At 52.9% G+C, this 17330-nt stretch overlaps 1 protein-coding gene across 2 annotated transcripts in view; it reads right to left on the minus strand.

The window, feature by feature from the left end:
* Nucleotides 1-6060: 6060 nt before the first annotated feature.
* LOC105473172 (procollagen-lysine,2-oxoglutarate 5-dioxygenase 1) overlaps nucleotides 6061-17330 on the minus strand; it is a 41576-nt gene continuing 30306 nt past the window's right edge. Inside the window, exons 14-19 of one of the 2 annotated variants that reach the window (XM_011726818.3) lie at nucleotides 16273-16386; nucleotides 15550-15615; nucleotides 14722-14826; nucleotides 10720-10866; nucleotides 8608-8733; nucleotides 6061-6945 (exon numbers count right to left, since the gene is read on the minus strand). In XM_011726818.3, coding sequence (XP_011725120.2) covers nucleotides 6790-6945; nucleotides 8608-8733; nucleotides 10720-10866; nucleotides 14722-14826; nucleotides 15550-15615; nucleotides 16273-16386 — 714 coding nt within the window. In that variant the 3' untranslated portion in view covers nucleotides 6061-6789. Of the gene's footprint in view, nucleotides 6946-6977; nucleotides 7091-8607; nucleotides 8734-10719; nucleotides 10867-14721; nucleotides 14827-15549; nucleotides 15616-16272; nucleotides 16387-17330 lie in introns of those variants that run through there. The other variant, XM_011726819.3, reaches the window with a different exon arrangement.

Here is a 17330-nt window from a genome sequence, read left to right on the forward strand (position 1 = left end):
CAGCGGGCTCGCCCTGCCTACTCCTTACGCCTCTGCGGCCCCGCGACTGGACACTTCGAGCGGCGCCTCAGCGCGCGACGCCTCCGCCGGCGCGTCCCAAGCCGATGACGCAGCGGCTCGGACTCCCAATGCATCCTGGGGGCTGTAGTTCCGGTGGGCGTCGGCGGGAGCTGGGGGGCGGGGCAGAGCGGGGCGGAGCCTCAAGCTGTCAAGGGGCTTTGAAAAACCAAGGGCATGGAGTAGAGGTTCCCGCTCTTTCGCCGGTTGTCCTAGAGCCTGACCCTGGGGCCTCTGCCAGCTCTGGAATCCAGATTTGCATTCTGTAATCTTAGAGGAGTGCTCTCTGGAGGGCCAGGCCTAGGGTGAAGTGACTCATCGGGCAGACAGAAGCGAGCCTGGACGTGCTGCCTGCCCTTCAGTCGCCTTTGAGCAAAGAACAGCAGCAACAAGGGCGAATCAATGCTAGTGACTGAACTGCGTCTCTAACATCCGCCGCTGTGTTTAATCTCCACAGCAGTCCCAAGAGACGGAGAGGGGAGGGTACCCAAGCTCACATGGTTACCCAGATCACTGGGCCCCAGTGATGTGCCAGACACTAGGAAACCGCAGCAAACAGGTCCCCTGCAGGACTTGGCCTCCGCAGGGAAGGCTCCAAGCCTGAGCGCGCCAGAACAGTAGCCACTAGCCACATGTGGCTCTCAAGTCCTGAGCCAGTGCAAACGGAGATGTGCTAAAAGACTTAGGACAAAAAAGACTGTTAAACTATCTCACTTTTTAGGAAAAAAAATATCGACTGCACGCGGTGGCTCATGCCTGTAATTCCAGAATTTTGGGAGGGCGAGGCGGGTGGATCTCTTGAGGTCGGGAGTTCAAGACCAGCCTGGCCAACACGGTGAAACCCCGTCTGTACTAAAAATACAAAAATTAGCCAGGTGTGATGGTGCACTCGGGAGGAAGAAGCAGGAGAATGGCTTGAACACGGGGGCAGAGGTTGCAGTGAGCCGAGATCGTGCCACTGCACTCCAGCCTGGGCAACAGAGACTCCGTCTCAAAAAAAGAAAAAATGTATATTTTTGAGCCAGAGTCTCACTCTGTCACTCAGGCTGTAGTGCAGTGGTGCAATCACGGCTCACTGCAGCCTCGAACTCCTGGGCTCAAGTAATCCTCCCACCTCACTCAGCCTCCTGAGTAGCTGGGAGCACAGATGCTGCAGCCATGCCTAATATTTATTTTTGGTAGACATGGGTAAGCATTTCACTTTGTTACCCAGGCTGGTCTCCTGGACTCCTGGAGTCAAGCAATCTCCTGCCTCAGCTTCCCAAAATGCTGGGTTACAGGTACCTGCCACAGTGCAGGGCTATTAGGTCATTAATATTTATATGCTGATTACATGTTGAAGTGATAATATTTTGGATCATTTGGGTTAAATACATTACTAAGATTAATTGCACCTGTTTCTTTTTACTTTTAAAAATGTGGCTACTAGAAAATGTAAAATTGTGGGGAAAAGAGAGATCAGCCTGTTACTGTGTCTATATAGAAAGAAGTAGACATAAGAGATTCCATTTCGTTCTGTATTTGAGATGCTGTTAATCTGATTGTGACCCTACCCCCAACCTTGTCCTTGCAAGAGACATGTGCTATGGTGACTCAAGGTTTAAAGGATTTTGGGCTGTGCAGGGTGTGCTTTGTTAAACAAATGCCTGAAGGCAGCTTGCTGGTTAAAAGTCATCACCATTCTCTTAATCTCAAGTACCCAGGGATACGCACACTGCCAAAGGTCGCAGGGACCTCTGCCTAGGAAAGCTAGGTATTGTCCAAGGTTTCTCCCCATGTGATAGTCTGAAATATGGCCTCGTGGCATGGGAAAGACCTGATCGCCCCCCAGCCTGACACCCGTGAAGGGTCTGTGCTGAGGAGGACTAGTACAAGAGGAAAGAAGGCCTCTTGGCGGTTGTTGGCAGAGAGAAAAGCATCTGTCTCCTGCCCGTCCCTGGGCAATGGAACATCTGGGTATAAAACCCGATTGTATGTTCTCTTTACTGAGAAAGGAGAAAACCGCCTTAGGGCGAAAGGCGGGACTTGCTAGCGCAATGCTGCTCTTTATGCACTAAAAAAGTTTATGGAGATGTTTGCATATGCATATCAAGGCACGGCACTTTTCCTTAAACTTATTCATGTCACAGAGAACTTTATTCATATGTCTTAGTGCTGACTTTCTCCCTATAATGATCCTATTATCCTGCCACTTCCTTTTCTTTAAGATGGTAAAGATAATGATCAATAAATACTAAGGGAACTCAGAGACCGGTGCCGGCGTGGGTCCTCTGTATGCTGAGCGCCGGTCCCCTGGGCCCACTTCTTCTTTCTCTATACTTTGTCTCTGTGTCTCATTTCTTTTCTCAAGTCTCTTGTTCCACCTAACGAGAAACGCCCACAGGTGTGGAGGGGCAGGCCACCCCTTCAAAAATTACATAAGTACCTTGCATTTGTGGCTCAAATTGTAATTCTATGGGATGGTGCTGCTGTATCACCACGGTAGAACAACTTCAATTTATTGCCACAAATAACCTCAAGAGGCGAATCAGTACTCTGATATCAAACTGAATGGTTTATCTGTCTCCTGTGAGGATGGCCAAAGGGAGCTGTCCTGCCCACACTGCCCTCTGAGTAGCCTAGTGCCCCGCGGGTCTGACTGTGTGTGGGGCCACACGCAGACTTGGCCTCAGGATGCAGACAGGGCCCTGTCTGGGATGTGGCACGTCTTGGGGCCTCAGTTGCTAGCTGCCTTGTACTGGGTCGGATTGTTTCCTCCTCCACAATCTCTGGACTCCCTAAGGGAGGAACTCTAAATTCCACTTCCATTCTGAGGGCAGGAACTATAAATTCCATTTCCTTTTTTTTTTTTTTTTGAGACGCTCTCGCTGTTGCCCAGACTGGAGCGCAGTGGCACCATCCTGGCTCACCGCAACCTCCACCTCAGGCAATTCTCCCGCCTCAGTCTCCCCACTAGCTGGGATTACAGGTGTGCACCACCATGCCTGGCTAATTTTTGTATTTTTAGTAGAGATGGGGTTTCACCATGTTGGCCAGGCTGGTCTCACTCCTGACCTCAGGTGATCCACCCGCCTCGGCCTCCCAAAGTAATGGGACTACAGGCGTGAGCCACCATGCCCAGCCTTCCTTTTCCTTAACATAATCTTGCCCAAGTCAGGTGGAAGCCTGGGTATTCTCTCTCCTAAACATCTCTCCTGCCCACTCCCTCCTCTTCCCTTAACTTCCCTGCAAGCATTGGTCTAGGCTCTGGTCACTTGCCTGGACTGCTGTAGGAGCCTCTGAATCCATTCCCAGGCATTTAGTCTTGTACTCTGCCCAGCAGCTAGGCTCTCTCTGAAACACATCTGCAAACTTGCCCGGCAAGTAGAGGAAATCTCGCAGTTTGTAGATATGTTTCAACCCATCACCATGTGTTTCTCATTGAGATGGCTGAATTCTTGTTTCGACCCTCTGGATCACAAACCTCTCCTAAGAGTGCTAAGTGTTATTGGGAATGGGTGCAGAGCACATTGATGTATTCATGTACAACTCCAGGAGACCTTTCTTTCTTACCTTACCTTGTTGTTGTTGTTTTTTTTTTTTTTTTTTTTTTTTTTTTTTTTTTTAGACAAGAGTCTTGCTCTGTCACCCAGGCTGGAGTGCAGTGGCGCGATCTCAGCTCACTACACTACAACCTCTACCTCCCAGGTTCAAGCGATTCTCCTGAGTAGTTGGGATTACAGGCATGTGCCACAAAGCCCACCTTATTTTTGTATTTTTAGTAGAGATGGGGTTTTGCCATGTTGGCCATGCTGGTTGAGAATTCCTGGCCTCAAGTGATCCTCCCACCTCGGCCTCCCACCGCACCCGGTCCATATAACTTTTTTTTTTTTTTTTTGGTGACAGGTTCTTGTTCTGTCCCCCAGGTTGGAGTGTTGTGGTGCAATCTTGGCTCACTGCAACCTCCACCTCCCAGGTTCAAGTCATTATCCCAGCTCAGCCTCCCAAGTAGCTGGGATTATAGGCACCTGCCACCACACCTGGCTAATTTTTGTATTTTTTTGTAGAGATGGGGGTTTGCCATGTTGGCCAGGCTGCTCTCGAACTCTTGACCTCAAGTGAGCCACCCACCTCTGCCTCCCAAAGTACTGGGATTACAGGCGTGAGCCACAGCATCCGGCCCCCCATGTTACCTATTTTGTTTGACTTTTTCATGATGAAGATGCATTTGTAATCAGAAAAAAGTTAACAGTTAAAAACAACCCTAGGCCGGGCACAGTGGCTCACACCTGTAATCCTAGCACTTTGGAAGGCTGAGGCAGGTGGATCATCTGCGGTCAGGAGTTCGAGACCACCCTGGCCAACATGGTGAAACCCCGTCTCTACTAAAAGGACAAAAACTAGCTGGGTGTGGTGGCGGGTGCCCGTAATCCCAGCTAGTCATGAGGCTGAGGGAGGAGAATTGCTTGAACCCGGGCAGCAGAGGTTGCAGTGAGCCAAGATCGCGACATTGCACTCCAGCCTAGGCAACAGGGCAAGACTCCATCTCAAAAACAAAAACAAAAACAACCCTAATATACACAAATACACACATAGGCTTGTGTTGGCACGAACCAGCTCAAGAACCTTCAAAAAACAGATTAGACATGGTAGCTTTCAGAGAGAGGAACTGAGCAGCTGCGGGGAAAGGATGAGAGAAAGATTAAGATTTGTGCTGTTTGAATTTATGATGAGTCAAATTTGAAAATGAAAAGACTCAATTTTTTTTTTTTTTTTTAATTGAGACGGAGTCTTGCTCTGTCGCCCAGACTGGAGTGCAGTGGCCCGATCTCGGTTCATTGCAACCTCTGCCACCTAAATTCAAGCGATTCTCCTGCCTCAGCCTCCCGAGTAGCTGGGATTACAGGTGCATGCCACCGCACCCAGCTAATTTTTTTGTATTATTAGTAGAGACAGAATTTCACCACGTTGGCCAGCCTGGTCTCAAACTCCTGACCTTAGGTAATCCGCCTGCCTTGGTCTCCCAAAGTGCTGGGATTACAGGCATGAGCCACTGTGCCTGGCTTTTAAAAGACTTTCAGGCTGGGTGGGGTGGCTCACACCTGTAATCCCAGTACTTTGGGAGGCCAAGGCGGATGATCACTTGAGGTCAGGAGTTTGAGACCAGCCTGGCCAACACCGTGAAACCCCGTCTCTACAAAAATTACAAAAATGTGTCGGGCATGGTGGGGCATACCTATAATCCCAGCTACTTGGGAGGCCGAGAAGCTAGCACAACCTTTCTTAAAGGCTCTAAAAAGAGGGCTCTTGGCTGGGCGCGGTGGCTCACACCTGTAATCCCAGCACTTTGGGAGGCCAAGGTGGGTGGATCACCTGAGGTCAGGAGTTCAAGACCAGCCAGACCAACCTAGTGAAACCCTGTCTCTACTAAAAAAACAAAAATTAGCCGGGCGTGGTGATGGGTGCCTGTAACCCCAGCTACTTGAGAGGCTGAAGCAGGATAATTACTTGAACCCGGGAGGTGGGGGTTGCAGTAAGCCAGGATCGCACCATTGCACTCCAGCCTAGAAGACAGAACGAGACTCCGTCTCAAGAAAAAAAAAAAAAAAAAAAAAAAAAAAAAGAGGGCTCTTAAAACCTCTCCCTGGGCCGGGCGCGGTGGCTCAAGCCTGTAATCCCAGCACTTTGGGAGGCCGAGACGGGCGGATCACGAGGTCAGGAGATCAAGACCATCCTGGCTAACACAGTGAAACCCCGTCTCTACTAAAAATACAAAAGCTTAGCCGGGCGAGGTGGCGGGCGCCTGTAGTCCCAGCTACTCGGGAGGCTGAGGCAGGAGAATGGCGTGAACCCGGGAGGCGGAGCTTGCAGTGAGCTGAGATCCGGCCACTGCACTCCAGCCTGGGCGACAGAGCGGGACTCCGTCTCAAAAAAAAAAAAAAAAAAAAAACAAAAAACCTCTCCCTGTAGACACTCACACCAAGATGCACGCATACCCACTCGCCCTGAGCATCTTCTCTTCAGTGGTTTAAATGACCTTTAATAGAAACTCTCCAGTTTCTGACGGTCTGTCCCTCTCTTCGGAGGCATCCAGGACAGGGTGACCCAGTACGGTGTGTGGACATGTCACTCCCCTCCCCACAGGCAAGTAGAAGACTGAGCTGTGCACCGATGCCTCTTCTGTCTCCCAAGAGGTTCTCTGGAGTCGCTGTCTCCAGGGGACTACAGTTTGCTCTCATGACCAGCCACGGAGGCAGAAGTCCCAAACTCAGGACGGCCCTTGGAGTCTGATCTAGGCGTCTTTACCCCAAAACTTGAAGCAGAAGTCCCTGGTGCAACAGCTGTGCCTGGGAGAAGCTCTGGCCGTGGCTTCTCACCCACAGAGTCTTTCTGGGCAACTTGAAGAAGCCCCTGTTCTGCTCAAGTCTCACCCCACAGAAGAGGTGGAGGAAGGGGGCCTTGGTTTTTCAGGAAGATAGGTTGGAGAGGACGAGTCACTACAAAGCAGTAAAAGTGAACAGTGTCTCCAGGGGCTGGGTCCAGAGCACCACGGAGAGCCCCAGCCATGGAGGTGTGTTCCGTCTCTGGCCTACAGGAATCTCTCTGAATCTCTCTGATTGGTGGCTCCTAGAGCAATGGGAAGTCAAGAGCCAGGAGGCTGGACTGGGTTCCCCGGGACCCCGAGGTCCCAGAGGCTGCTGGGCAGTGGTTGTCAGCAAAGAAGAAAGGTCCAAGAGGGTCAGGTCTGGTCAATTAGGGATCGACGAAGGAGACTGCGATGTAGCGGGTGCCCCTGGTGGTGGGGAGCCCCTCGTGGTAATGCGTGAGTCGTCCAGGGTGCATGAGGGTCCAGCCCTTCCTCGGGGCTCGGATGGAACAGTTGTAGCGCAGGAACCGACAGCCCCCGCCCTGGGAGACAGAAAGCACCAGTGCCCTTTCTCCACCGCCCCCTGCCCGTCTGTTCTCCCGTATGTCACGGCCAAGTGGCCCTCAGCACTGCCGGCCTTGGGATGCCTTCTGGAGTAACAGCCACAAGCGCTGCCTAAGGAAGACACTAAACAAAGAGTAGTGGCTGGGCGTGGTGGGTCATGCCTGTAATCCCAGCACTTTGGGAGGCCGAGGCGGGTGAATCGCCTGAGGTCAGGAATTCAAGACCAGCCTGGCCAACAGAGTGTCTCTATTAAAAATACAAAAACCAGCTAGGCGTAGCAGCGCACGCCTGTAATCCCAGCTACTCGGGAGGCTGAGGCAGAATTCCTTGAACCCAGGAGGCAGCGAGCTGAGGTCGCTCCACTGCACTCCAGCCTGGGCAACAGAGTGAGCCTCTGTCTCAAAAAAGAAAAAAAAAACAACAAAGAGTAAGTGATCAAGGGCTCTAGCCTTGGAGTCAGGCAAACATCATCTCCACCCTCTACTAACTGTGACCAACCTGAGCTTCAGTTTCCCCTTCTGTAACATGGGGGTTAAACAGAACAGGGCTGTGAGAATTAAACGAGATATTACAAATAAGAGCTGAGGACCAAGTTTCCCAACCTCACTGCTATAACACTTTGCTATGGAAGCCTGTCCCGGGCATCTCTGACTTCTACCCACTAGATGCCAGTAGCCCCTCACAGTTGTAAAAACCAAATATGTCTCCAGCCACTGCCAATGTCCCTTGGAGGCCACAACTGCTCCTGGTTGAGAATCCTTGGATTAGGGATACCTGCTATGTTTGTTTTAAGCTCTCAAAAAATTATAGCTCCAGCCTGGGCAACATAGTGAAACCCCATCTCTACAAACAAGAAAAAAAATTAGCTGGGTATGGTGGCACAGGCCTGTGGTCCCAACTACTTGGGAGGCTGAGGTGGGAGGACTGCTTGGGTACAGGAGGTTGAGGCTGCAGGGAACTGTGATCATGCCACTGCACTCCAGCCTGGGTGACAGAGTAAGACCCTGTCTCAAAAAAAAAAAAAAAAAAAAAAAAAAGATTATAGCTGTTTTTATGGGCATTCTTCATAGCACCCAGCCCAGGACTAAGTTCAAAAAACCTCTTTTTATTTTTTTGGAGACAGAGTCTCGCTCTGTTGCCCAGGCTGGAGTGCAGTGGCACAATCTTGGCTCACTGCAACCTCCACCTCTTGGGTTCAAGAGATTTTCATGCCTCAGCCTTCTAGCCTTCTGGGTAGCTAAGATTACAGGTGTGTGCTACCACGCGCAGCTATTTTTTGTATTTTTAGTAGAGATGGGGTTTCGCCATGTTGGCCAGGTTGGTCTCAAACTCCTGGCCCCAAGTGATCTGCCTGCCTTGACGTCCCAAAGTGCTGGGATTACAGGCATGAGCCACCATGCCCAGCCCAAAATTCTCTTAAAATAGTAGCTTAAGAGCCTGGCCCCTCCTCCTACTAGATTGTGACCCCTTCCAGGAAGCCCTCCCACAGACCCGTACCCTTTTTTTTCTGGTTCCCTGGCACTGGTTCCCCAGCACTGGTTCCCCGGGGCCCCTCTGCCTCGACCACCCTGAAGGCTCTCCCCAGCCGGCCCTCAATATCCCCACTGCTGGCCCCTTGACCCCGGCTGGCTCCTACTCACCTCGTAATCTACCCCGACTCGGTTCAGGGCGATGTTGATGGTGAAAGTGGAGGCATCGTGGTGCGGCATCAGTGAGGGCTGCTCATCAGGCTTGTAGCGGACGACAAAGGCCAGGTCAAACTGGGCCTGTACCAACGCAGGGGGACAAGAGAGGCCGTGTTAGTCAAGGAGGCCACAAAGGCCAGGAGAGAAGGGTGCACACACGAGGCCTGGTCTGGCCTGCTGCAGGTCAGCGTACAGCGGCCAGGTCTGCATGGGGCTGTATGCTCCAGTGCCTGCAACTGCCTGGCACAGAAAAGGTTCTCAACAAAAATGTATTGACAGAGGGGAGAGAGGGAGGGAAGGAAGAGAAGGGAAGGGAAGGAAGGAAGAAAGGAAAGGAGGGAGGGAGGGAGGAAAAGGGAAGACAAGAAACGAAAGGGAAGGAGGCCGGACATGGTGGCTCACACCTGTCCCATCTCTACTAAAAATACAAAAAATTAGCCAGGCATGGTGGTGGGCGTCTGTAATACCAGCTACTTGGGAGGCTGAGGCAGGAGAATCGCTTGAACCTGGGAGGCGGAGATTGTAGTGAGCCAAGATTGCGCCACTGCAATCCAGCCTGGGTGACAAGTGCGAAACAACGTCTCAAAAAAAAAAAGAAAAAAGAAAGGAAGGAATGAAAAGACAAAAACAAAGGGGGGCATCCAATCCTCACTACCCTTTCTGGCAACTATCCAGGCTGGATTCCCTGAGGCAGGATCCAGGCACCTGGAGAAACCAGGGACCGAGGAAGGAACTGAGTGAGGACTGGAGAAAGCCAAGGCGGCAGTGGACAGACACATGAGTGACAGCACTGGAAAGAACTGTGAGAATTAACCAAGGCCAGCCAGGTAACGGGGAATCACAGTAAGCATTCAAGGGATGAACGACTGCTGTCAGTAACGGGAGTTCAGGGTTTTCCTCACTATTTTCCTCACTTCTTCCTCACATCCAAAGAAGGCTGCTTCGGATGAAGCAGGGCCCAAGCGTGGGGCACAGGCTTGCGGCTAGGGAGGGAGTGGGTACGCTGGCCGGCTAAGGTGGGCGGGGGTGCTTTTTTGGTGGGCTGGTACAGGAGCCACTGAGGCAGGGTTAATGACAAAGAAGAAAGATTCAAAAGGGCTGAGAGGCCGGGCGCGGTGGCTCAAGCCTGTAATCCCAGCACTTTGGGAGGCCGAGACGGGCGGATCACTAGGTCAGGAGATCGACACCATCCTGGCTAACACAGTGAAACCCCGTCTCTACTAAAAAAATGCAAAAAACTAGCCGGGCGCGGTGGCGGCCGCCTGTAGTCCCAGCTACTCGGGAGGCTGAGGCGGGAGAATGGCGTAAACCCGGGAGGCGGAGCTTGCAGTGAGCTGAGATCCGGCCACTGCACTCCAGCCCGGGCGACAGAGCGAGACTCCATCTCAAAAAAAAAAAGAAAAAAAAACAGGCCCAGGCTAGAGGCCAGCTGGCCGGCCCTAGATGCCCACCCCAGCACCCTGTCTTCCCACACACTACTAGATGGAGCGGGTGTGTGCGGTGAGACCTCACTCCTGCCTGGGGACCAAATATCCAGGCCTCTCCCATAAGCTGGGATGCTCCTCCACCCCTACTCCAACCCAACCCCTTCCCCAGCCCCTCCCCTTGCCAGACTCTCCAGCCTCCACCCACCCTGGGCCCTTCCACCCATGCCCCCCACTCCACCCTACCCCTCCCACCCCATTCCCCTGCCCCACACTGGCCTCCACCTCCCCACCAACTCCTGCCCCTTCCGGTCTCTCCACTCCCTCACCCCTGCCCCCCTTGCCCTTCTAGGCTTTCCACACCCACACACCCCCGTCCCTCCCAGGCCCCCTACTCCTCCCCACCCCTCCCAGCTTCTCCACCACTTCCCACCCCACCCTTGCTCTTCCCAATCCCATCCCCACCCCTCAGTCCCTCCACCTCATGCCCCACCCTTGCCCCTCCCACGCTCCCCATACCCCCACACCACCTCAGCCTCTTCCAGTTTCTCCACCTCCCACTCTACCCCCACCAGTCCCAGCCACTCCACTGACACCCCACCCAACCGTCCCCGCATCCTGGCTATGCCCCAGGCTTGCCCACCCTGGTGTAGTAGCCGGGGTAGAGCTTCTCCGTCATGGGCGCAATGTACTCCAGCAGGAATTTGTGCCACTCCCGCTCAAAGCCGATCTGGTTCATGTGGATGTCAATAGTCGGCACGTTCTCGTAGCCACCCTGGATGCGGCTGTCCTGGAGGTAACCAAGGCGAGTGTTTAGGCAGAATTCTAGGATGGCCCCCAGGCTCCCACACCCTGGTGCCCAGGCTCTGTCTACTCCCTTCCCCTATACCCAGGAATGTGACGGGACCATGTTATATTATATGAGAAAACTGAATGGGCTTTGCAGATACAATTAAGGCCCCTAATCAGTTGACTTTGAGTTAATCAAATGGGAGATTGATTTGAGTTAATCAAACGAGAGTAGGTCAGGGGGGCCTTCCCGCAGATGCAGGAAGACTTTTTTTTTTTTGAGACAGGGTATCCCTCTGTCGCACAGGTCAGAGTGCAATAGCGCAACTTCAGCTCACTGCAGCCTCAACCTTCCAGGCCTAAGTGATCCTCCCACCTCACCCTCCCGTGTAGCTGGGACTACAGGCACACACCACCATGCCCAACTAATTTTATTTTTATTATTTTTATTTTTGTGTGTGTGTGACAGAGTCTCACTCTGTTGCCCAGGCTGGAGTGCAATGGTGCCATCTCAGCTCACTGCAACCTCCACCGCCTGAGTTCAAGCAATTCTCCTGCCTCAGCCTCCCAAGTAGCTGGGATTACAGGCGTGCAGCACGATGCCCGCTAATTTTTTTTTTTTTTTTTTTGAGACAGAGTCTGGCTCTGTCATCCAGGCTGGGGCACAGTGGCGTGATCTTGGCTCACTGAAAGCTCCTCCTCCTGGGTTCATGCCATTCTCCTGCCTCAGCCTCCCGAGTAGCTGGGACTACAGGTGCCCACCACCACACCCGGCTAATTTTTTGTATTTTTAGTAGAGATAGGGTTTCACCGTGTTCGCCAAGATGGTCTTGATCTCTTGACCTTGTGATCCACCCGCCTCGGCCTCCCAAAGTGCTGGGATTACAGGCGTGAGCCACCACACCCAGCCTTTTTTTTTTTTTTTTTTTTTTTAAGTAGAGATGGGGTTTCATCATGTTGGCCAGGCTGGTCTCGAACTCCTGACCTCAGGTGATCTGCCCACTTCAGCCTCCCAAAGTGCTGGGATTACAGGTGTGAGCCACGTGCCCGGCCACTAATTTTATTCTTTGTAGGGATGAGGTCTCTCTATGTTGCCCAGGCTGGTCTTGAACCCCTGGGCTCAAGCGATCCTCCTGCCTCAGTCTCCCAAAGTTCTGGGATTACAGGCATGAACCACTGCACCTGGCTAAAGGAGGATCTTGAAGAGAGACTCTGTCTCTTGCTGGCCTTGAAAAAGCAAGTTAAGTTCTACAGCTGCAGGGGAATGAATTCTGCGACAACCAAGTGAGTTTGGAATGGAACCCTGGGCCTCAGATGAGACTCCAACCCCAGGTGACACCTCAATGACCCAGCTAAACTGGGCCCAGATTCCTGACCCACAGAAACCAGGAGATAACACATGGGTGCTATTCTGAGCCATGGTCATTTGTTACAGAGCACTGAAAACTTGTTCCAGGGCCAGAGTCAGCTGGAGTCCGATGTCTGGCCCTGTCACTGGAGCACAAGCATCAGCCAGTCCCCAGAATGCATGGGCTAGTCCAGTTCCTGGCTTCTGGAGATCAGCTCAGCAACCAAAGCATGTGGTTTAGGAAGGTAACCAGAATTTCAGGTTAGTCCAGTTGCCACGTCAGAGGTTGGCACACAGGTCCAGGGTCTCATATGCCTTTAAAAATGGTGCCTTAAACTTGGGAACACACATTTCTGTTAAACAACTTAGAAAATGAGGCCAGGCATGGTGGCTCACGCCTGTAATCCCAGCACTTTGGGAGGTTGAAGTGGGTGGAGCACCTGAGGTCAGGAGTTTGAGACAAGCCTCACCAACGTGGTGAAACCCCTGTCTCTACTAAAAATACAAAAATTAGCCAGGTGTAGCGGTGGATACCTGTAAACCCAGTTAGTCAGGAGGCTGAGGCAGGAGAATCACTTGAACCCAGGAGGCGGAGGTTGCAGTGAGCTGAGATTGTGCCATCGCACCCCACCTGGATAACAAGCAAAACTCCGTCTCAAAAAAAAAAAAAAAAAAAAAAATTATGCATGGTGGCCAGCACCTGTAATCCCAGCTACTTGGGAAGCTGAAGCAGGAGAATCGCCTGAACTCAGAACTCAGGAGGCAGTGGTTGCAGTGAGCTGAGATCACACCACTGCACTCCAGCCTAGGCGACAGAGTGAGGCTCCACCTCACACACACAAAAAAAGAACTTAGAAAATGGGAAGTGGGGAGCCGGGTGCGATGGCTCACACCTGTAATCCCACCTCTTTGGGAGGCTGAGGCGGGTGGATCATGACATGAGGTCAGGAGTTCGAGACCAGCCTGACCAACATGGTGAAACCCATCTGCACTAAAAATACAAAAATTAGCTGGGCATGGTGGCAGGTGCCTGTAATCCCAGCTACTTGGGAGGCTGAGGCAAAAGAATCGCTTGAACCTGGGAGGCGGAGGTTGCAGTGAGCCGAGATGGTACCACTGCACTCCAGCCTGGGTGACAGAGCAAGACTCCATCTCAAAAAAAAGAAAAAGGAAAATGAGAGGTGGGTTGGGGCTTGAAGTACATGGGAGATACGAATGTTGTAAAACTGTCAGGAGATGAAAAATTCCTTTCTGAAGTTTCTCTTCTGTGAAAGGGGTGACGGCAGTTTGTTTACTAAGTAATGTTGCCTTTAAGTACAGTGGTGTATTTTTATTCAAGATTGTGCTCTTTTATCAAAATCCTATGGAAATAAATGTTCTGGGATCATTAAAAAAAAAAAAAAAAGGTACCTTAGGGCAGACATGGTGGCTCATGCCTGTAATCCCAGAACTTTGGGAGGCTGAGGCGGGCAGATTACTTGAGGCCAGGAGTTCGAGACCAGCCTGGCCAACATGGTGAAACCCAATCTCTACTAAGAATACAAAAATTAGCCAGGGATGGTGGCACATGCCTGTAGTCCCAGCTACTGGGGAGGCTGAGGCAAGAAAAGTGCTTGAACTTGGGAAAGGAAGGTTGCAGTGAGCTGACATCACGCCACTGCCCTCCAGCCTAGGTGATACAGTAAGGCACTGTCTCAAAAAAAAAAAAAAAATTTACACACACAAACACATACAACTAAACAAATGATACCAAGATTAGCTGGGCATGGTGGCACACGTCTATAATCTGAGCTACTCAGCAGGCTGAGGCATGAGAATCTCTTGAACCCAGGAGGTGGAAGTTGCATGAGCAAAGATTGCGCAACAGCATTCCAGCCTGGGCGACAGAGTGACAGGTGTCTAAATTAAGTAAGTAAGTAAATAAATAAAATGAAATTGTGCCTGGTTCACAACCAGCCTGGGTGACATAGCCAGACCCCGTCTCTATTATTTAAAAAATATATATATAAAAAAAAAGAAAAAGAAAAAAATGGTGCCTGAACTTTCCAGAACAGGAACAGGTATTGGGAGTCTCACGGAGAGAACACAGGGCCTCCCGCTCTCACCAGGCCACCTGCTCCTGCTGTCTGATGAACTTGGACCCGAGAGCCCTTCCTAATGCCCCTCATCCCACTTTGGCCCTTTCCTCCCCAGTTCCTCCTGGGGGAAGTCTAGGGAACCAAGCTAAGCCATTCCAATAGCAAACCAGGAACTGAAAACCTAGTAGCTTACGGTCAAGGCAACTCAAAGCCACACAGTGGCAATAGCAGCTTGGGAACCAAACTCCATCTCGGGTTTCTCAGCCCCTCTACTGCTAACCGCCTGCAGACACCCATGCCAGCACCCCTATGTCAAGAGTCCCAGAGAGGGTGGCTAGGCCAGCTTGCCAGGAGAAGACCCCGGACAGTGAGTGGCACTGATGGAGAGGCGGCCTCCCTGCGGCCCCAGCCCAGGCATCAGGGTCCCCACCTTGTTGTCACCCAGAGACCACTGGCCAAAGTGTTCCATCTCCTCCACCAGTTCATCACAGGCTGCCTCCGTGAAGATGGGGAACCAGTAGACATCCGGGCAGGGCTGGGGAGGGCAGGGACTCAGTCAAGGGGGTCCACAGTGGCACCACAGAATCCTCCTCCCTCTTCAGGGCCCCACACCCAAGCCAGGGAGCCCTCCGAGTGTCCCCAGGAAGCAGGGGCTTGTCAATCCTGGAGAGACTGAGTGGGTCCCTAAAGGGAGAAGGAGGCAGAGCCCAGAGACACACTTTCCCAGCCGAGGTCACAGAGTCACCAGCGCCAAGGCCAGGAGAGAAACACGGGTATGGAGGGAGGGAGGGGGCAGAGGCCCCAGGCTCGGGGGAAGCAGACATTAGTGAGTGGAGAGAAGTGGCCACTCCCCGCGCTGGTCCAGGCACGATGGGCCACAGTGGCCATCACATCCGGGATGTTTTTCTCCTTCCTGCCTAGGCCAGGGAGAGAGGCCCTGCAGACCCCCACAGCCTCCAGCAGGGAAGTGCCAACAGGTGGAGGGGCCATCCTGCCACCCCTCACTCCCATCCCACCGCCCCCCACTCCCATCCCGCCACTCCCCCACTCCCATACTGCCATCCCCCACTCCCATACAACCACCCCCCACTCCCATCCCGCCACTCCCCCACTCCCATACTGCCATCCCCCACTCCCATCCCGCCGCTCCCCACTCCCATCCTCCTGTCCCCCACTCCCTGGGGCAAGCGGTTTCCCTTCTGTGCCCTGCCCCCTGCAGCAGGCGAGGCCGGTCCAAGAGGGTGTCCATGGCCCTTACCGTCTCCACCAGCTTCCCCGCCAGGGCCTTGGTGTAGTTCTGGTGGATGTACTTCTCCTTCCAGTCCTGTGGGGAGTGGGAAGCAGGCTAGGGTCCTCACCATTGGCTCAACTGCATGGGATGCTTCAAGCAGACCCCTCAAAGTGGGAGTGAAGGTGCACATGCCTGGTGGAGGCAGGCGTTCACCTGCACCCACTGGGTGTGTGTGTGTTGTCTGGGTGCACAGGTATGCCCACAGGAGGTGGTGTTTGCACATGTATGTACATGTGTGTGCCCGTGTGTACATATCTGTGTGCAGGCATGTGCTTACACCCATCAGCTGCGAGCTCCCAACGTCTAGAAACAGTCACAACGGTCTGCCCTTCTGATTATCACAATACCCTCACGGGCAAGACAGGCTGGGACAGTATACCCATTCTGGAGCTAAGATAACTGAGGTCCCCAAAGATGAGAGGCTCAACTAAGTTCCAGTTGATGGCAGAGCTAGGCCACAAACCCAGGCCTCTGAGTCCTGGTCCCTCCTCCAACAGATGGTGTTGGCTCTCTGGACACCCTCCTCTCCCTACCCAAATCCTGCCCTACGGCCTCCTGGGGTGAAGGGAGGGTGGCAGGTGGCCCACAGGGGTCCTGGCTATTGTAAGGCTCTGAGCGGGAAGTCCCTCAGACTGCAGGATCACTGGGCCCCTTCTGCTCCCAACCCCCAGGTGCCCAGCCCAGCCTCACCTCGGGGTTACTGAACACCTCCCAGAGGTCATTGTGCAGGTGGGCGGTGCGGTAGCTGTCCAGGGAGAGCAGGTGGCCAAGGGTGTGCCGGTTGGTCAGGAACATGAACACATCCTGGGGAAAGCAAGCCCAGTGGAAGAGGCGCTCCCCCACCCCTCCCCTGCCCCCACGCCTGCCCTGCACACTCCCAGATGGGCAACAGTGCAGCCTCCTCTGCCCACCGGACTGAAGTTCACAAGATCACAGACCAGGTGCAGTCACCCCTGTGTCCCCAGGGCCCAGCCCAGGCCTGACACTGAGAATGCAATCAGGGAAGTCTTCCCAGAGGACTGAACACAGAATGAAAGAAAAAATGCGCAAAAGAAAAGGAGCGTGCTCTGATCCTGAAATGTTGGTCACAGGGGAAAACTTCATCTTGCTACAGGTTAAAAAAAAAAAGTCACAAAAATATATGGAGCGGGGCACAGACACAGGGTGAGGTGTCTCTCGGGCACATCACTTGGAGTACTTTTAGGTGGAAAGTTTCGTTTTCTTTGGGCTATGTCAAAAATGTAAATAAGCCGGGCGCGGTGGCTCACACCTGTCATCCCAGCACTTTGGGAGGCTGAGGCGGGTGGATCACGAGGTCAGGAGATCGAGACCATCCTGGCCAACATGGCGAAACCCCGTCTCTACTAAAAATACAAAAAATTAGCCAGGCATGGTGGCGGGCGCCTGTAGCCCCAGTAACTCAGGTGAGTGGAGATTGCGCTGCTGCACTCCAGCCTGGGAGACAGAGCAAGACTCCGTCTCAAAAAAAAAAAAAAGAAAAAGTAAATAAAATAGATGGTGTAAAAACCAGGTCTGCTAAAAGGTCCCTGCAGACCCCTGAGGACCATTGTGCCAGACGGCCTCCATTCCTCCACCAGGCGCTAGTGGCTTCCAAGATGCCCTGCTAGAATCTCCCTGCTAGGAGCTCCCAGGCCTATGATGACAAGGCAGCCCGCCATGAGGGTAAGAGCTGGAGGCCCACCTTCCCGCCTGCCCCATCCACAGGGCGTCCTGTGCCGCCCACTGCT

This window comes from Macaca nemestrina, chromosome 1, assembly GCF_043159975.1.
Source record: "Macaca nemestrina isolate mMacNem1 chromosome 1, mMacNem.hap1, whole genome shotgun sequence".
NCBI lineage: Eukaryota > Metazoa > Chordata > Mammalia > Primates > Cercopithecidae > Macaca > Macaca nemestrina.